Below are 21,721 nucleotides of genomic sequence, written 5' to 3'. Positions count from 1 at the left end.
CAGTGAGTGGAGCCCAGTTACTCGCTGTTGTCACGTGTCAATCAATAAATCCTGTCGAGGTTATGATGAGCTTTCTTTTTTAAATTGAAACAAGCTAACAATCACATCAGGAACCTGTAACGGTACATATAACTTAATTGGATTTTAGTGTAGTGTAAAAGTACACAAAACAGACCAGATTTCACGGTGCAGAATGAATTTCACTGTCTGTGTCACATTTTTCACGGCTGTGAAATGGGTAGGGCCCTAGTTATTGGTTAATATTTCTGGCTGATAGTAAGACTGTTCCACCTAAATGAAGAGTAGCCTAATGTCGTAGGAGAATAATACACACCCCTAGTTCCTTTTAAATGTACAAAATAGCAAGTCTGTGTTACAGCAACCCAAGGTCATTCAGGATTTCAAAATACAGAATAAAATATGTTGACATCATTATTGGTTGGTAATAATAGGTCAGTTCTTATTGTCATGCCCTACTCCTTCACCTAGAGCCCTGCATCAGGTCGGGTACCCGCGAGGCCTGCTTGTGACCTGCAACACCAAGAATCAATCTTTCCCGTCCAAATATCTAAAGATATCTTCAAATATTTAGAGATATCTAGAAATGATTTAGAGATATCTATAAATTAATTTGAGATATCTCTAAATGATCATTTGGCTTGCCATACACAAATAAGCAATGTCAGTGAAGGAAAGGTTAAAAAAAGATAGATTTTCAGGCAAACTGGCTGAAGATTTTACCCTAGATTTACCCAAGGCTGGAGTTTAATAACGATAGTTGTCAAATGAGTTGTTCAGTCTGCAGTGTGTCTGCGCAACTGTAGTTTGCTAACCGCTGTAACCACTGGTGTTTTGTGGGTATAATAACACCGAATTACAAAACAGCAATGGTCATTGAAATGTCTATATAAATTTGCGATAATATACACTGAAGACATGAAAGGAGTTAGAATGTGTATTGCACCGTTACATTTTAAATTATTGCAATTTTAAGCCTGTTCTGTCACAATTCAATTTCATTCTGTTTAATCTCATCCTTTCCGTAGTACTTGACAACTGTAAGTTCACATTAATATTATTATCATTGTCGGGGACGAATTGTTGTGCACCCATTTCTTACCCAAACATTAGGTCAAAACTGTCGCTTTAGACAGCTCTTCTTCCTTCTTGCTTTTTAAACATTTTTGAGTTGGCATGGTGCTCACAGATGGAAAAATCACAGTGTCACACTGCCAGTGAACATGTGTGATTTGAATATATCTGGAAGTGCGGTCATATTGAGCTCAGTCTAACATAACAGTGCCCGTCATTAACTACAGAAGATCATTCTCGTGGCTTAGTGCTGGGAGGTGCACAGTAAAAAGAATGGCAACAATAATACATCATGATAATGAGTCATTTTCACACAGGACGAGATTAGACAGAATTCAATTGAATTGTGGCAGAACGGGCCAGCCGACGCTGAGCAAGTTTTTGTGAATGGGTTGTAGATCAGATGTGCTCGTAGTGACGGACACTGGTGGCAATTTCACGCCCTGCATGTGTAACTTATGTTTGGGATATACACTTTGACAGTAGTAAAGGTGAATTGTTTTAAATGATCCAATTGGTGACCATATAATTAAAAAAGAATTAAGAAATTACCCCACCCCAAAGGAGGTGGCCCACATTGACAAAACATGCTAGTCTGTCATGTTGCCTTAAACCAAAAGGGGTGATCTGGATTTCAAACCGATGGCACCACACACCATGACTGTGCTGTTGCCAGGCTGTATTGTCTCTGGGAAAGCTGTGCACACATCTCTCTCCATCATTTTGACAACACAGGGATTCATCATTGAACACCAACAAACACCAGGCGTGTTAGCTAATATCGCCTATCAATATCCCACTTCAATTTCAAAGCCACGAGCTGGGGGTGAGGGATAATCTGAGAAGTGGCGGATATGAAATCAGGCTCCATTGGAGTAAACATTTGTACGATCATCAGGGATGTCCTTGCTGACCACCAGTGGTGTGCAAGTTGTTGCACAATAGTAAATGGCCGTCTTTGAGAGAAAGCGATCATCCCATACAGATGTCATTCAGGAAGCTTTTGAACCGACGCGCCAGGTGTACTGTAGGTACCTTCTGGGCCACAAATTATGTAATATTAATCTGTGCAAAAATGTCTGATGCATGTTCTTATTCAAAGTGAAAATGACAACCTCTGAATAATTTGATTTTATTCTAGGTATAGTGCTCCATATTATTTACATACAGTATGAGGTTGGTCCTTTATCAGCTTTAAGAGGGTTTCTAAATGTTATCAGTTAAATATTTTGTATTAAGTAAGTTTGTGTGTGTCTTATTGTATTTGGCAACATTTCCTGATTTCCTTTAACTGATAAAACAGTAAGCAAGATACTGTACGGTACAAGCTTATACAAACAGATTGGGACCAATGGGTGTTGCTGTTAACAATGTGTTTGATTAATCACATTATTACTATCTAAATTGTTATTATAATATTCCTAATAAAGAAACATACTACGCCAGCACTGTACTACTGTAAATATCGGGGGGAGAGAGAGAGAGAGGACTGACTCATTTAATGTTATGACATCAGGGAAGAAGAAAAGTAGACATAACATGACTGGTGAACATCAGGTAACTGTTTAGATAAACTCAAAGTTTGAATAATCATACTTGCGTTTCTTTGAAGCTCCCTGCTTGTTTTACACAGCCTGTCGAACTGTATTGGTCATGATCCTCAAGTTTAGACATTTGCAACTGTCCAACTGAAACCCCTGTATTGTATGAGGAATTCTGGCTTGTAACAGGATACAAACTTATACTTATTGCCTGTCAAACTTATAACTGCAGTATAAGGGAAAGACCTCTGGAGCAGAAGTCCCTACAGGTTTGGTTTTCAGATGGCTATTGGAGATCGCATCCTGTGTTCCTTAAATCATATGACTGCAGGATCCTTTTAAAAAAAATAAAAATTAAAAAAGGATTTTCAGAAAAAAAGCAAATGCTTTTTATGGTGGGTGGGGCGTTAAAGAGAATGTGGTGGTCAGTTACACAACAGGCTATGATTAATGGCACTGTTTCTGTTGTTTACAGCACCAACAGAGTACCTGCTGTATATATTGCAATCTTTGGGAAACGCAGGCAATATTATAGAAAAGAACTGAAGGAATGAAATTTGCTACTGAAAATGAAAACAATGTGGGATCAATATTTGTTTTTTTAAATGCTGACATGTGCAAACCCACGCTCACAAGCAGCACTGCTTTAATGGCAGTGTCAGAGACAACAACAGTAGTTTCCAAATGTTTCAGTAGGAGTTTGGATTGCTGGTTAACGAATCAAATTCCAGACTTTTTTAGTGAATTGGAACCCTCCGGCCTTAAGTGGAATATGGAGACTGGTATTTAATTATGGTCTACGATAATAAGCTAAATTACCCGGAGATTGCTGACAGATCCCAGAGACCTTGAGACTCAATAGAAAACTGGGAGGTAGGCAGGTATGGGTCACAGCCATATCATATGCTTGACCCTGCAAGCGTGAGCACCCTCGCTGCCTATATGAAAAATGCTTTCCTGTTAACAGTGTACTGACATTAAGCATATGCGTCTTAAAAACAATATGGAAGTATGCATTTTTTTTTTATTGGTGCGCTTGCATACCTGCATGCATTGGAAGACAAGCGTAACATGACCAATAAGTTATGTGAACCCCTATGTATAATCATTAACCATTAAACCTGGCCAACATAGTCAATCAGCAATTATCCCTGCTTCATTCCGTGGTTCATTATACAGTTTCCAATATCTGACAACTAAGGAATGTCTACCTCATTATCTACTGTCATGCCATTTTTCAGTCTGTCATTATTGTATAGTAGACCTGCTGTATATTACTGTAACACGGGTTGTCAGTTGCCTCTAAGCAGTTCTTGCAAATCTTGCTATAACTCTGCCAAAGCCTTGTTCTTCAGTCCTCTGTCCATTTTGTAGACACCCCATTATGCAAAGCAGGCATTGTCGCTTTATCTTTAGAAAACTACTGTAAAATATCATGAAGACCATTGAGACGAACCTGTCTGATCATCTTAACAAGTAGTCTTGAGAAGTGACGGCTATAAAAGCTTCTTTGAGCGGTTGTACTGATTTCCATTACACTAGAGTAGATGTTAAAACTTCATGCTGATTTGAACTCGGCTCTTGCCAAGATAAGCACTTACTAAGTCGTATCTTTACAGTAAACTTATGTGATCCATCTGTGTCTCCATCCATTTGCGTTTCCTTCCATATGATGATGTAGATATCCTTCTGCCTGGTGTTGATGGCTGAAGTGTAATGCTGGCTCCAGGGATCAGCTTATTTGCCTCCCTAGCGCATCAGCACGCACAACGGCTGCGATGCTGGCTCCGGGGATCAACCACAGTGCAGTCTCCCCAGCGCATCAGCATGACAACCGTCTGTATTGAGCTAAGTAGGGTACATCTCTGGGGTCTTCAAGTGGGCACCTTCCATCCTCGGTGTTTCATCGAGTAGCCCACGACACCTCAAGAAGGCTCGACGGTGATTCTGGCATCCCAGCATCACCCCCCTCCGTCCCCCACTCAACTCAGCCCAGCTTACTTACCCGTACGTCAGCGTTTCTTTCTTTCTATTGTGCTTGAGATCCCCAACCAGAATCTTTCCGTCTCAACCACAGCCAGTTGCTGCTCCTCTCTGCTGCTTCAGATAAGTTCTTCACTGTGCGACGCAACTCTTGGCCACTGAATCCGACTTCTTTGAGAAACCGGGTTATAGAGTGTGCCACAAATCCTCGACAACCCACCTCCACTGGGTTAACCCGGACATTCCATCCTCGCTGTTCCGCTTCAGCGGCTAGTTGAGCATACCGCAGTTTCTTGCTCTCATACGGTTCATCTACAGCATCCTCCCATGGCACTGTTAACTCTACTAGGTGAACAAGGCGTGCTGATCCAGACCACAAGACAATATCTGGTCGAAGGTTAGTGGTAGCAATCTCAGGTGGAAAAATAAGCCATTGACCAACATCTGCCAGCATTTTCCAGTCTCTAGCAGCATCCAGTTGTCCTGGGCGAGGCTTGGTTTTAACACCTTTTCTTGGTGGTTGCTCTCCTGGGCGGAGGAATGTTGTCTTTTGTGTGTAATGTTTTGATGGAACTGGTAGCAACTTATTGGTCATGTTACGCTTGTCTTCCAATGCTAAGGCCAAACATCGCAGCACCTGTCATGGCACCAAGTAAACCGTCCATCCTGTCAAAATGTGCCTTAATGTTGCAGGTGATGAACACAAAGGACATGAGGGATCCTCTCCTACCCAGAGGTTTAGGTTCCGTGGTGATGGGAGAACATCATATGTTGACCTGATGAGGAAACAGATCCTGCTCTGTTCCACTGACCATAGGTCTTGCCAGACAATCTTGCGTTGTTCCATACTCTCCCATCTCATCCATTCTCCTTGCTTGGACTGGGAAACGGCCTTTACGCACCTCATCCTCTCCTGCTTTTGCACCTCGTTGACTACCAGCTTCCTCCGTTGAGCTGGGGCTGCCTTGTGCCATGTAGGAGAAGCTGAACTGAGACCCCCTCCTCCATGCTGAACTTGCCCCATGATATCACCAATTCGAAGGGCAGCCTTTGCATCTTCCACAGCTTTCTTTGCCGCCCACTTTCTTCCAGTTTTCAACACAAGTGCTGCCTCTCTTACGCATTTGTCACGTGACTCTACTAATGTCATTTCCAGTCGGACCTTGGTGCACTTAAACTCCTCGGTTAGAGCGGAGACAGGTAGCTGCAGTATTCCTTTACCATAAAGTCCCACTCTGCTGAGGCAGCGTGGAACTCCCAACCATTTCCTGATGTATGAACTGATTAAAGCTTCCAGCTTCTCTACTGTTGTCAAAGAAACCTCGTACACAGTCAGTGGCCACAGCAGCCTCGGCAGTAGACCAAACTGAAAGCACCAAAGTTTTACTTTGCCTGGTAAAGCGCTGCTGTCTATGCTATGCTACTGAATGTACCCTCAAACAGATCCCTTGTCTTTCCAGTTAGATGTTAGGTTTTCATCCATTGATCTACTTCAGTGCACACACCATGTTCTTTTAAAAACTAGCGCCTCACTGCAAGAGCTGATGAAGTTCATCAGAAGAAAGGCATGCCCATGTACACCAAAGCACAGATTACTCTGGGCCAACTTCCCAACATGATATATAGGTGGTAATAATCAAATAATGGCCATGTGTCCCTCCAGAACAGTTGAATCACCTTGCAGACTTGACACGTGGCATCACACCCATGATGTGCATACACTACATCAGGTGTTACAGGACATTACAGGGTTACAATGCAAGGTCAATATTTAAATTCAGTATATTTTACAGTAAGTGCAAATTATACTAGTAAACTACAATATGAAATAAAATGCAACAAGTTAAGATTACAACAATTTGTATCTACAATGACATAGTAATAGTGCAAGGATATTATGATCAGCTGAATATGTATATTGGAGTATCGCATGAAGAAACATTCAATTTGCTTTCTGTTTCTCATCCCAAAAGATATATTTTTCCAAAACTAATGTATGATAGATATATATGCTTCAAATAATCCTAAAAACACACAAAAAACCCTTCTTATTTGCTATATGATAAAATGCTACATCAAAACACAGAACGTTATTTAAGTATACTGTTACATATTTATTTCATTTATTGTTGTTTGATACAATCGGATGTTTATAGTATGCTTTTTGCAATGCAGTTACTGATTTGTTCAAACCGTGTAGTAACCATCACTATCATCACACTGTTTTAAAAAAGAAGAGAAAAAGGTTAGTAGCCTATTGTTACTGGATGTTTTGAACCAGGTACCTGAAAGAGATTTCAAATGTAGTGTCAGGAAGATTGTGACACTGCTGTTATGGCAATGATTGGAGTCTACGCAGCGCAAACGTTTTTTTGGAATGCACTTGTTTTCCACTTTTAATAATTTACGTACAGTACAACGTTGCATATCCGACTCGCTGTGGACATCTATAGAAAATTACATTTACACATGCACAAATAGGTTACTGGACAAAAATAAAGTGCAAACTGCTTTAAACATGGGGAAATGCTTTACTTTAAAAGTAAGAGAATGTAAACGTGATTAAGAATACATTGCAATGTGGTTTACAATATACAACAAGCTGGGATATTCCATGATGCTGCTGAAAGCGCTTCGCCAGCCAGTTTAAGCCTTGAACTGAGGATCGCCATCCAGCAGTGTTTAACTGTTTTGCTTTATCGCTCAGAATTGGACCAGATATTGGCATCTCTTCGTTTCTCCTTTGTACAAACCAGTTTCATCGTGCACTGTGTTTTTGGATTCACTTCCTAGCCTGATGTCACCACTCAAGCCGTCCCATCCACAAGCACCTCACTTTTTTATTTTGCACTGAATGATTTTGTTGCCCCACAAACGATTTTAGATGTGGGTGTGCCTTCTCAATATGTGTCACGGTACCCAAAATCGGCTGCTTTCTTTCCCAAATTTCTCCCTTTTGAAGTCGAGAGGATTTCAAATTGTTTTGGGGTTGTTAAAACAACCCTTTTTTTCAGTTACTGATAGCATTAACACGGTACTAACCCTGGGTGGTTAATTGATCAGAGCGGTTATGTGATGGTCGGATATGCAACGTTGTACTGTATTTAGAAATTGGTAGCCTTCATGTCCTACATTATTATTGGGATAAAAATGTACAAGGTTTCAGAAAATAAAGTATGTTTGCTAGAAAAAAGCTGGGTTGAGCTGATCTGAACCTTTTTAATTCATCCAGCTAGGCAGTTAGGGTTAATCTTGGAACCCTGTTGAGATATTTTCATGGTCAATAAACTAATATTTCTATGCCTTTTTGTATTCCTTCTGCTGTTAGGTTGAAAAAATTGTAGATAAGAGAAAGAACAAAAAGGGAAAATGGGAATATCTTATCCGATGGAAAGGCTACGGGAGCAATGAGGACACGTGGGAACCTGAGCATCACCTCCAACACTGTGAAGAGTTCATTGATGATTTTAATGGACTTCCCATTCCCAAGGACAAGCGCTCCAAGCCAGGCAAGCAGGGTGGGGGCCCCCGGTTATTCAGGGAAGGACGAGCGGCCTCTTCTGAGGCTGTCAGGGGCAAAATGTCAACCCACAAAAAGAAAAGGACTAACACGACGGGCTCCCAAAAGCAAAAACGGTGTTATGGCGGTAAACACGCACTTGACAGAGCTACGAAGACTGTGACATATAGGACCACCCCCAGTGGACTGCAGATCATGCCCATGAGGAAGCCACACAATGGAATACAAAATGGAGACACTAGTCTGGACAAAGACTCCTTACACTATAGAGATACAGCCCCGGAACAAAAATTAGCAAACGATGGAGAACATGAAATGTTGGACGACTTGGAAGTTAATGACTCCCCCCTTATGAATGGAATTGGTACGTCATTATATTATTGTTTTATGTTTCTATCTGTTGCTGTGTGAGCTTCATTCTTTCCATGGGGCAGTGAAGTCGTGACGCTGTGGATCAGCCACATAAAAACAGATGTAAAATAATTTTTCTAGTGAACATTAAGGACTATTGATTTCCTTGGCATTGGTTTTCATTTTCCTTAATTTAACCAGCCATATAGTGTTCTGCATAATAAGAAATGTAGGTGTTGATACATTTTTATAATTACGACTGTCTGTTAGGATTGAAGTACAGTACCAAGGTTTAGGTCAGTGCAATCTATTCCATTTTGTGGAAACAGTACTGAACTTTTTTTTTTTTTTTTTAACTATGGCATAACAATCTTCTCTTTCAGCAGTAGTTTCCAAAAAAACACTTTGTCCATAGATCTTGCTTTTTTGTCTGTTTGGCACGCCCAGTAACTATAATTTTAACAGAACAGTTTAATATACTGTAGTTAATGTACAGTCTTGCTGAAGACAGTGTAAAGCTGTCTGTTTCATTCAAAAAGCTGATGGAAGATGAATGATATACTGCACCTGCTGCTTCTTAGTCCAACTTTGATGTGTATACTGTAGGTCACTTATGTCTTTTAGATCTAATCTGGTGGCAAAAGCTGTGCAGTTGCTATATTTAATTGAGTTTGGAGTACTGTACAGTATACAGAATTCTCAATTTATTTTTCCAAGCTGTAGATACCAGTGTTCAAGAAGTTGTCTCTCTTTTTTCACTCTGTTGTTGGTCTCTGTAGCTTGGAAAGGACAGCTCCTTTAATTCACTTTGACTTGCACTGCCAGAATCCTTCCATGCAATTGTGAGACAGCTTCCAAAATAATATATACATATATATATATATTGCTCTGACTACATCTACTTTGTGAAGAGCTGTTTTCTGAGCACTTATTTCCCTGGTGAATTCATAGTTCTTCTTTTGTTTTAGTGGTTGCTTAGGCCTTCTTTTCAAAGGTAATTGACAGGCAAATGATTGTAGCCCCAATTTCTACCATATTTCCAACAAATACCTTATCCAAAGAAAAAAAAAGGGATTAGATTTACAGTAGGAGTTACAAAATTATGAACAATTAACTCAGAAGTAACTTGGCAGAGCTCAAAAATACAATTCACTACTTGATTGGGCAATTTCAGGCCTACAGTCAGTTGCATTCCTTGTCAGTATCTTAGTTTAGAGTGATAAAAATGCAGAAATCAAGAACACTAAATATTTTATTATGGACTTCGATTTGGAACGGTACCAGTAGCATTTTAAAACTAGTCAGAGTATGTGATGTTCATTAAGGATGCTTTTCTAAGAAGCAGTGAAAGCTGAATTGCTGTTTGAAACACTGTGGGCTTGATTCTGATGAAACGAGTGCAATCGCAGACGCAGTGGTTAAAATGAAATGCGCCTGCCCCGTAGGGCGTGGCTTCTCCAAAAGTGCGATTCTGATCAAAATAAAAACCCAGCGCAAGCGCGTTTAGTGGCGCAGTGACAGCGCCCAGCCAATCAATGCTGAGTAGGTTGGGGAATCTGCTATCCAATCAGGGCCAGGCAGCAATCCCTGTATGAGACAGAATGCGCTTGCGTCAACGCAAGGCTCCGTTTTGAATGTAGAAGTGGCGATCATGTCGAGCGGCAGTTGCACAGAGCAAGAAAAAACAGAGCAAGTCAGAACAGCAAGTAGTAGGTCACTCACCGAGAGAATACGTAAACCATGCTTCACGACACAGGAGATTGCTATATTAATAGAAGAGGTAGAGGCACGTAGGGCAGTCATTTATTATTTATCGCTAGGTCCTAACGTTTATTAGCAAAATAAATAAATTAAAAATAATCTAGTTATCTGCAGTATGTGTTAATCCTGATCAGGGCCGGCCTTGGTACAAGGCGAGCAAGGAGGTGGCCTAGGGCCCTAAGGAGACCCCGTGCACGTCACAAATTGTATGACGTCTTCAGAGTCGAAACAGTCTCGCGAGTACGAGTCGGGCCATTGTAAAAGGAAAATAAAAAATATAAAGTCAATTGTCAATAAGGAGCTCTGCTGCCGTATCTAGACAAACCGCCAAATACAAATCTGCTTCGGGAAGCAAATGAATCCGATTCAGACTCTTTACAGTAATCATCTCCAAAATATTGATTTCTGCTTACCAATGTAACGTTACCACATTTGCACTTTCTGACTGACAAAGTGGACATATTTCCGTATGTGAGTGTACTCCATCGTAAGAAGTGGAATTTTAAAAATGCAGCATCTAAGGGTGAGCTGTCTGATAGGCTAATCAATAGCCTGTCCCTCTTTACATTCCACCGAAGAAAACCAAGACACGGCGCAGGACAGTGCAGCATCGTCTTTTAAAGTTTTACTGGAGGCTTTTCTTAAAGCGAGTAGGCTACTATTAATCAATAATGAAATGGAGATTGTGTGTATTAAAGTAAGACGGACCACCACACCAACAGTCTGAATAGGTATCTGCGACAAATTAAATGTTTGAAAGTACCCTCGTAAATAAAGCGTGGTATAAAATAAAGCTGCTTCAGAAAAAAAACGTCATAATGTTTTGTTGGGCATATTGTTTTAGTGTAATTTACACAGCAAAAATTAAAGAGCACTCAAAACTGCAGCTGAATGTGCAGTATCCAAATGTGAAATGTTACACATGGATTTGATAAGTAGATCGGTCAAATATAAATTTAGATTTATATAAAAAGGATAAAGTTTCAAACCGTTTTTATTTCACTTCAGTGACAGCACACATGCAGTATGGCTTGCCTACTTGATTACTGAAGATGAGCAATAGCCAACGTTTTATTGACATAATGTGTGGGGGTGTTTTTTTTAAATTGGGATTATTTTTTTTTGAGGGGGGGTGGGGGGTGTCACCACCTAGGGCCCCCGCCTAGGGCCCCACACAGACTTAGGCCAGCCGTGATCCTAATCGTGCTGTTTGTTCAGCTACTTGTTCACAGTGTGTGTTCATAAAGTCAAAGCCTCCTTCTCCTGGCTTTAGAAGAGAGGCAACGTGCCTGTGTTGTTACTGTGATATGCTTAAATAAAGTTGCTGAAACTAATCGGACTGCGTGCAGTTGTTTGATTTCAACTTGTCAAAATGGAGACTAGTTGCCATAGTATTGTGGTTATTGTATTGCCACTGACAGCAAACACTTTCTGGATTATTACATTTTTTTATCTTTATTTGCTATATTATATTTAAATAAATAGATAGGACAGAGAGGAAGCAGAATCTTTTACATTGACAGACAACATTCAGAGGGTGTGTGCACTACAAGAACAGAGACTTTCTTTCAAGAAGCAGGCAAAAGGTAAAATACACGAATACTTATTTTCGGGCGGATTGATTTGGAACAGTGATTAAACATAGTTTGAAAAACAACATTCGAGGTCCTTCATCAGAGATTTAAGCCCTCGTATTGACCAATCAGGTTAAAGGAAATCTCTAATTAGTTATAATGTTTCAAACTAGTTAAGCTCATACATTATCAGGCAGCGAAACCGGTATTTTGTTTCAGGTCTGCCGATAGTAGTGACTTATTTCAATCACAGAAACAAAGCATATACATTGTGTTAAATTTACACAGCAGTTAACTCGTTTAAAGTTGCACATGATACACGCACACACACACAGCACTAGCAACAACCAGGGAAAGAAAGGACAGACACACATACAGATACAGAAGTGGCGCTCCTGTTATGCTGCTCTCCATATACTATACATAAATATTTTCACTTGTAATAATTGCCATGTAAATAAATTGCTACAGTCCTTGTGAAAATAAATGTAGTACTCTACATGTATATGCAAAATAGAATTTTCTTTATATTCATATATTTGTTTATTATTAATTTACAAATAATATTGTTAGTTTCTTACGTTTTGTCATTTTTTCAGGTTTTTTTTTTCTTGTCTTTTACTCTTTGATTTCTTCTGTCTGTCAGTTCAAGTGCACGTGTGTTCAATTCTTAACATTACCGATAGTGCCACTAAATAAACCTGGTTTCAACAGGTCTTAACGCAGTGCTTAATTGTCTATTTGGGACCCCATTGCGCTGTCATCAGAATCACTTCGGCGAATATGTTAATGATACCACACCCCGAAATTTATGCCGACATGTGGCGATGGGGCAGGCACTATATATAACGGTGCAGGACGTGTCTTCAGAATACAATTTCAGCGCAGTGGGGTTTTTTACGTCTCCGCTCCATTTTTGAGCCCCAGAATCTGGGGCAAGCGCCGTTTGCACTTGCACTCGCATTTGCACTGTGATCAGAATACAGCCCTATGGATCTACATTCGGCTTGCTTTACTGATAAGAGAATGCAGTTCTAAATCGGTAGAAATCTACTCTTGATATTGTCCAGATCATGTAAGGGGGGGGGGGGGTATCTTTCAATTGAAAGGCACGTTCATGAAAGTAACCTCTTTGATCGTTTCTTCCCATGTGAGCTGTGGATTAATGAAATTTGATATGCTAGGTGTGACACGCTCTTTAATTTTATTTGATTAAACGCATGGTAGTTTGGTAAAATGGGTGTTTAATTTAATAACATTAAGTAGCCAGAACACAATAATGTTTTTTTTTTATATATATATATGTCAACAGTGAAAAAAAGGCTATTATATTGCAAAAGAGCATTCCATACATCAGCTTTTTATAATGATTTTTGCTTATATTCTATTAATTCCAGTGTTCACAGGAAATAAAAAGCCACTCTGCCATGAATTTATAATGAGCAGATTAATCATTGTATTAATTGCAGAGTTCAAACAGCGGTCAATAATCTGTAATGTAAATGTAATAAACAATCCCAAAGGATATACCAAGTAAACTACAAATCAATACATTTTACAGTAAAGTCTCTGCCAGCTTCATAAAGATCGGCTCACAATTAAGATGCTCTGTCATTTCCATTTGTAAACAATCTGAAGATTTAGTTTCATTAGTTCCAGCTCAACTATTTTTCACGATGGGTTTGAGAAAGGGCAATGGATAGGATAATAATTTAATATAATCGGATTAACTCTTGATCTTTTCGGCTGTATACACACACAGTTCCCATGTGTTATATTCACAACCAAAGCAAAGTGAATGTCATATATTTCAACACTTGCTTTAAATGGATGCTGGTTACTTGTTATGTAATGCAATCATAGGAATTTGAAATGAACAGCCTTGAAGACTCAACCAAACAAACACCCAGTCTGATATACAGTAGCTCTCCACCAATGAAGTGGCTGACTGTCACATGTGTTGTACACTGTCAGCTAAAGGATTATTCAGTTGAAGTGATGTACTTGATATAGGATAATTGTACAAAATGTGTGTTTGCATGTGGGAGGTGTATCTGGAATGAGATGATTCAATCTCTGTAGGCCTGTCTTCCTAAATGGTTTTAATTAAATAAATAATGAGCTTTACAACCCAGCTCTGTCAACTAGATTTATATTATTCAGGAACTGTATGTTAAAAGAGGATAAATAATGCACGATGAACCAATCAAAAGTGATGACTATACAAGGCAGGATGATTCAAGCTGTCTATCGTGAGTTCAATTTTATCAAGACCCCAGGAATACTTTTTTGTTATTGTGGAACAGAAAAGGATCACCATGGGTAGGGCCCTATGAAATCCGCATTGCGGAGAACACGGACTGAATCGCAGAATTCAAAGAAACAAAAGGAATTAGACACCCCAAGGACATTACCACAAAATCAGTTTAAACAAACCAGATATATATGTATATATATATATATTAAAAATTACTTTGAAATAGCACAGTGTTTGTATGACAAGAGGCTTCAAGAAACACACATCATGGGAACCCATGAAAACAAAAACTTTGCACCTCTCAACCACCATACACGACTGTGATTTTAACTGTAAAAAAGCACTGCCTCTCATGCCACTTCACTTGCTAGCTACCGTTATCACTTGGTGGGGGGGAAATGACTACCTATAAGTTATTCTGAGCAGATAGTACTGTAATGACTACTGCAGAATGTCTAGTTGCTGCATTTTTTCTCCCAAGTTCTCAGGGAGATATTACTAAGTACCTTTATAGAATAAATCAAAATATTTAGGCTTTTATTTACATGAATTATTAATGAAAACATTAAATCTATTTTGAAATGTTATAGTTCAGCTTGTGTTCAAAAGAAAAACTACTGAAAAAGCCTACATTTTGATTTTTTAATTTACAATGTTCCTAGTTTGTTTCTATTACATTGTGCCAATTTGTACCCTTTTTTCTGAAAGCACTTTGATTAAAACCATTTAGAAAGGTGTTTCTTTAATATTTTTTCATGCATTTCTAGCTTCATCATTGCTGTCAATGTATCAAACACTTGTGGTTATAAAAAACAAACTAACAAATGACAGATTTTTAAAACCGAAAAATCCAAAATCAGGAAAAAATAAATCAGAAAATTCAAAATAATAAAACTGATTTCATAGGGCCCTACATGGGGCTGTGGCCATGCATTAGACATTTGGCCCAATGATTTAACATCAACAACATGGCTACATTTCCCTTTTGATAACCTTTTGATAACCTTTGATAACTTACCCTTGTTCTAGGATAAAAATCATACACGTTATACTTTGTTGGGCAAATTGCCCACATCATGTTTGCTACGGAGCAGGCAATTTGTCTGCAATTTGCATTGCAATTTGAAAATGTGTGATGGTCGAAATCTTTCTTCTTACCCATGGGCAAATCATGGGTTCCTATTATGTTATTAGGCTACCACTCAATATAGAGAGACTTGCTGCTTGACTGTTGTTGAGGGCTGGCCAAACTTTCTGACCCTACGAGCCTCATACTGTACCGACATTTTCATATGGCCGAGAGCCACAAGACCTTAAATAGTAGCATTAGTGGTGCAATCAGCAACCTAATTTCTTATTCGATTATCGTATAGGCATTTATCAACGATAATCGATGCATTGACGTTTCATTTTTCAAAATAAAGAACAAACATTGTTTTGTTTTGTTTTTTAACAGAAGATCCAGTAACAACCCTGTTGTTAAACAAAAAGTCACAACTTGCATTCAAATTAGAACACTTCATTTATAAAAAAAGAAATACAAAGGACTTGAGTTTAACAACTGAGTTTGAACTGCATCAGATGTCCCTTTTACATTGTAATATTAATAAACAACCCTATATTTTAACAGAAGTCATTTCTGTCTGAACTATGGGTGTTCATTACTGTTAACATTTTATGTCCAAAGCAAAACATTTTAATTAATCTCACAAATCCTGACTAATTTAACTACCGTACTGAATTCAGCTTCTTTTTATGTAATATTGCCATATAATCCAAACACAGCATACTTTGAAACAAAAGAAGGTAATCAGTAGATTTAATATGGGCATTCTTTTGAGGTCCCAAATGCTGTGTTCTTGTCACTTTTAGTGCAAAAAAATGCATAAACTCACAAGTGAAGCAACTCAACTCAGCAATGCGCTGACATTGTTTATCTACACTAAAAGAAGCACATTCTCACACACTCAAGGTTTTAATGCAAACCAGCAACAGGAGACTTCAAACTGGGTTCTAATTTGATGCATCGGTTCACCAATATGTAATCGAAGGACGGATGATCAATAATCGATGCATTGATTAATTGTTGCACCACTAACTAGCATTATTTAAAACATTTGTTTTTAATTCTCTAGACCATTATAATGGAATCTTGCACTTACTCTGTGCAGTACAGTAGTTGTTATCTCTTAAATATTTTATTTATTGATTTTTTAATTTGTTTGTATGAAGAGAAAATGTAATGAAAAAGACATGATGGTATTCTCAGTCTGACAGTTTCAAGATGTAATGTCTTCATTCCGTGAAAGACTGCTGCAATGCTCTGTAACTGTAAGGTTTATGAATTAGGGTAAACATGGAATTAACTACTTTGTTAAGCTATAAGGATGAGACCAAACCATGTTTCAAGTTTTACCATTGTTTACCATTTATTAGTTCCAAATCACACATTACATTCCACATTGAAGATTATTGTTTAGATACAATATGTGCCTCTAGTATTAACAGAGATAGGCAATTGATCGGATTACCTGAACCCTAGGAGAGAGCCTCAGACTGATACTTCAATGGTCTATGATGCCTGGTGGTATTGAGGTTCTCTATCTGTGTGTGTCTCCATGCCCACTATTTATATTATAGTAGGCTCAGGACATACAGGACTATATATGTTTTAGTTATCTTAATAATTATCAATAGAAATTTTAGCTGTTACTCCATTCAAGTGCAACCAACCCCTAACCACCCTCTTTTACGAAGTTACTGTGGTTAATTGTTTACCAAATTTCATTCCATACATTTCTGCACATGCCTTATCTCCAATCATTTTAAACCTAAGTTCCTGTACCTAAGCTACTCTACTCATGTCAAAGTCACCTAAAGCAAACTGGTTTCACATTACCACATTCACATTTTCTTTGATATGACATTTCCATCCTACATACAGGAAACCATTATGTATAGTATGTCCGCTAATGATGTGGCATTTCGTGACCTCCTTGAAACCTTTCCTGAGGGAGTCCTGGCCCCCAATTTAAGAACCACTCTCAGTGTATCATTACACCCCTGATCAATCTGGTGCTTAATCTTGCTTTTTAAATTACTTGCTAGTAGAGGAAACACCTAGCTCATTTTGGCAACCTTTTTTCAACCTACATAAATATTTGTTGAACCACCTATCTATAGTTAATATGGTGTTAAGGTGTGTTGCCTGCATCTGCCAATAATGGATTTCAAAAACCAAACCTCACCAGTCTTTTTTAAATTCATTCTTCATTTATGTTTAGTACATTAATTCCTTTTAAAATGGAAGTGCATTATAAATAGGGCTTCTGTTTTTTGGTTTTTATTAATTGTATTTTTCGGTGCTTGTTTTTAGCTATTTTCGAGTTTTATGTAAATCGTTTTTTTTTCGGGGCTTTAGTTTTTGTACTGTATGAAATTAGTGTTTTCGGTTACTTTTCAAACTGCTTGAGCATTTTATTCTGTCAAAATATGTATAGTAGTAACTCGACAGTACTTGCACACTTAAGTTATACCTTCTTTCCTTTGCTGTCTTCCACAACGAAATCCCTATGGTCACGGGCACATTCTTCTGGGGTTTTTGTGTGTAGGCATTTTTGTACATTTCACAACAATTCTGTTTTAAATCCTCTGCATCTTAACTGTAATACAGCTTTAAATCCCGCTAACAAGCCTCCATTCCTGATTGTAATCTAATTTTAAATCTCGTAAGCGGAGTCTCCAGTAGAAATGTACGAATGTGCTGTCACTCAATAGTTGGGGCGGGTTTAAAGTATTGAGAACGAATCAATGATAGATACAAGTCAGGAAGGTGGGACATTGCCCAGCAGCACTGGGAAATGTATTTATTATTATTTTTGTAGTAGGTTTTATTTTTGAATGGGAAAAGGGTAAAGTCAACATGAATTGATTAACCATTTCCACAGTTTTTCTGGTGTTTTCCGGTGTTTAAAATGGAAAAGTCAGAAGCCTTAATTATAAAGTGTGGCACTTCTGCCTGAAGGGAGTTAATATGATCATTCTTATGGAAAAAATGATATAATATTGCATTGTGTGGTCCCACTGAAAATGTTGTATGTTATCTAGGCATAGCCGATATTTCGGAAGCTATTAAAATCACGTAAGAGTTGCCTACTTCCATAGTCATGTGATCAATAAGTTACATGCAAATAATCTTGATTGACCAAATGTATAATCTTACTGGAAACTTGTTTCTCAAAGTAAAAGCCAGTTCTAACCTGGCAAACAGGTTTACTTGTTTCTGGGGCAAGGAAACCTCCTACGTACTAAAGGAAGCATCCTTGCGTATGCTGGGCTTAAGAAACTTACCAAATAATTTTGTATTTTATTTTATCAGTCTAACCTTGCACTCTAAGAAAATTGGGTTTCCATTAAAAAGAACCTTCTGCAGTTGTGTACACCCATGGTTCTTTATAGAACACCCTCTGTGTAACCTCAAACATAACCTTACCCTACTCATTATTAACAGTTCTTAATGTGTAATAATTACCTTATTAATTACTCTGTAATTACTGGCAGTTGTTGCTGATATCCTTTATATCTTTTACACCCCATTAACCCCTTTTGAACCTCCATCAGTAACTATACAGTATTTTTTTTCTGTGCTATGCTTGAAGAATGGTCCTCAAACCTTTCTTTTCAGATTGTCAGCATGGTATATATATATATATTGTAACAAGTACACTCAACTGTAGTATATTTTCACTTTGTTCCCACTCCTTCGTGAGATCCACAGTAACCACAAGACTGTCTTTTTGATTTAACAGGGCGGTGCCTGTACTTTTATTGGACAATCCAGAGCCTTAGACAATAATCAATATAGGGTTCAAAACACAGTTCAGGTTCTCATACAATCCAGGTTAGTCCGCCAGAAGGGTGGTCAAAACAGTCCAAGTCATACACAGTATTTAAATCTTCCTTTTCTCCTTTTAGTTTTTCAGTCAGTATCTCTTACCAGCACTTTTTCTCTCTCTCTCAGACAACTGTGTGGTCCAGTGGTTAAAGAAACAGGCTTGTAACGAGGAGGTCCCCGGTTCAAATCCCACCTCAGCCACTGACTCATTGTGTGACCCTGAGCAAGTCACTTAACCTCCTTGTGCTGCTTCTTTTGGGTGAGACGTAGTTGTAAGTGACCCTGCAGCTGATGCATAGTTCACACACCCTAGTCTCTGTAAGTCGCCTTGGATAAAGGCGTCTGCTAAATAAACAAATAATAATAATAACCTTGTACTCCTTTTTTTTCGTGCCGTGATCCAGCCCTTTTATAGGTGGATGATTATGTCTGATTTTGAGCAGGTGTGGCAACTACACCCTGGGCACCTTGCATTGTGGGAATTGTAGTGTGCTGTGGGTGGCCATTTTGTGAATTGTAGTCCTTTCCCTTCTGCCATTTTGTGATGGTAGAAAGTGCTGTCAAAACCTCAGCCCTGATGTATTTACCATCTATAACCACACCCTTTGCTTTGTCACAATATGTATATATAATTTCATCATTCAGACAAAACTCCCGCCTATAACAGACTGAGGCCCAGATTTATAAAAGGATTGCACATTTTTTACGACCATAAAACGGGCGCTGAGGGTTCTGAATTCTTGGATGGGATTTATAAAACACAAGCAATGGTATAAACACGCAATTAAGACATGATTTGCGGGGGCAGTGTTTCTGTGCGCTTTAGCCCTTGATGCATATGTAATTCTGTATATGCATATGTAATTCTGGGGCGTTTCTGAATGTAACCGCTAAAATTGGGAGGGGATTTTGCAAATGAGGTCTATTAAATATTCTGTCTAATTTATTAAAGCTGCCTGTAATTGTGGGCCTTGTATTTGCTTGATTATTTTAAGAACTCTGAAAAGCAGGCGTTAATTTGCCGCAGTCAGACAGTAGGCTGTATAAAATGCAAGGTGATTTGGGAGACTTGTCTGCAGCAAGAAGGAGACTTCGTTTTCAAGGACTGTAACAGGGGGGAGATCTGTGCTGTCTCTTCTGGTGCGTTCATAGTGCTGCAGGAAGAGGGCAGCAGCCTTGCAATATCCGCTGGTCAGTCATGGCAGTGACACGGGGAGGTGGGAGAGAGGGTGTGTGGGTTTTCCCTCTCTCTGAGTGGCTGAGGGGCGGGCCTTGGGGGGATATCTGGCCCTATAAAATAATGTTCTGTTGTTCCCTCAGCTCTGCCCAGGTATGACGAAACAACTAGCTAGTGGAAGCTCTGCTCCAGGACCGAGAACGGCTGGAAAAGAAAACTAAAAGAAACCCAAAGAGAAGAGAATTAATGCAGCCGAGTGCAGCACCTTTTCTTTGTAGTTTTTTATTACTGTGTTTTATTTTCTCTGTTTGATTTAGCCTTTTGTTATTATTATTTGAGATTACCTGTGAGTGCGTCAGCGGGTCTGTTTATCTGTGGGTATTTCTGTGGTCCTGACTACCATCGCTGGTATTCAGGCCAAGGACAACAGCGCCCTCTGCGGGCTAAACTAATGGCAAACTGGCAAAAGAAAAACAGTCATAAACAGACCTGTGCGGTGTTGTCAAATACACTCTTCTGTCTCCCGTGTCCCTGAATACTCACACCCTTCCACAAGGACAAAGACACATTTAATAACATTTTGCAAAGAGCTAATTGTTTTAACCCTCCTGATCAAGTCAGTTTGTAAATGCGGTTTATAATACTGTATTGTTTTGGAAACTCCAGTTTTCAGTACATGTTTCATAGCTTACATGACAAAAAGAAAGTCTGCAAATAGAGAATATAGAATCCATGTTAAAAATGGTTCTTAGAAGCACCTAAAAAGGTCTCCCCACAGTGGCAAAGCAAGGTTCTAACAAGAGCCTTTACTTCTAGAGTGTAGGCATTGTTATAAGAACGGTGGAGGAGATTAAGAAAAGATGGAACGATATTCTGAGGCGCACTAAAGAAAAAGTCTCATATACATGTAATACAGTGATGGCTCATCCTTCACTATTATTTTAGTAATGCCTACAGAATTTATGTTTTGTAATATGGCATTCTGGTATTTAACAATACTGGTTCAGGCAGTATTGTTAAATTCGAGTTTGAAAGAAAACAGTAAAAAAAAAAAAAGGACAGAGTGACAGTACAGCTGGTTGTAGGCACATCTGAATAATGTAGCTATATTATAGACCATACAGATATGCTTTAAAATCATAAATAGTCAGAAATACAGACATACATGAGAAATAGGAGAGTTGTAACTGCATAGGAATTTAGGAAGATATAAGTTGCAGTTAAACTGAAGACTGTTTGTATAAAGCTATATTGTTGTTGAACATATTGCTGTACAACAATGGAAGGATTTTCCACCCGTTTGACTGCCATGGATGTAAGTAAATAAAACGTATTGTTTCTGAAGTTTGAAAAGTCTATACGCCTGGAACTATACTATATTATTATTTGTTTATTTAGCAGACGCCTTTATCCAAGGCTTACAGAGACTAGGGTGTCTGAACTATGCATCAGCTGCAAAGTCACTTACAATTACATCTCACCCGAAAGACAGAGCACAAGGAGGTTAAGTGACTTGCTCAGGGTCACACAATGTGTCAGGGGCTGAGGTGGGATTTTGAACCGGGGACCTC

The 21,721-nt window shown here is 38.8% G+C and overlaps 1 protein-coding gene across 1 annotated transcript in view; it reads left to right on the top strand.

Annotated features, from left to right (window-relative positions):
- LOC117424244 (chromodomain Y-like protein 2) overlaps window positions 1-21,721 on the top strand; it is a 49,128-nt gene that overhangs the window by 10,836 nt on the left and 16,571 nt on the right. Inside the window, exon 2 of the mRNA XM_034040422.3 lies at window positions 7,945-8,500. Coding sequence (XP_033896313.3) covers window positions 7,945-8,500 — 556 coding nt within the window. The remainder of the gene's footprint in view (window positions 1-7,944; window positions 8,501-21,721) is intronic.

Source organism: Acipenser ruthenus, chromosome 19 (assembly GCF_902713425.1).
Source record: "Acipenser ruthenus chromosome 19, fAciRut3.2 maternal haplotype, whole genome shotgun sequence".
Taxonomy (NCBI): domain Eukaryota; kingdom Metazoa; phylum Chordata; class Actinopteri; order Acipenseriformes; family Acipenseridae; genus Acipenser; species Acipenser ruthenus.
This window is presented reverse-complemented; position numbering and strand designations above follow the sequence as displayed.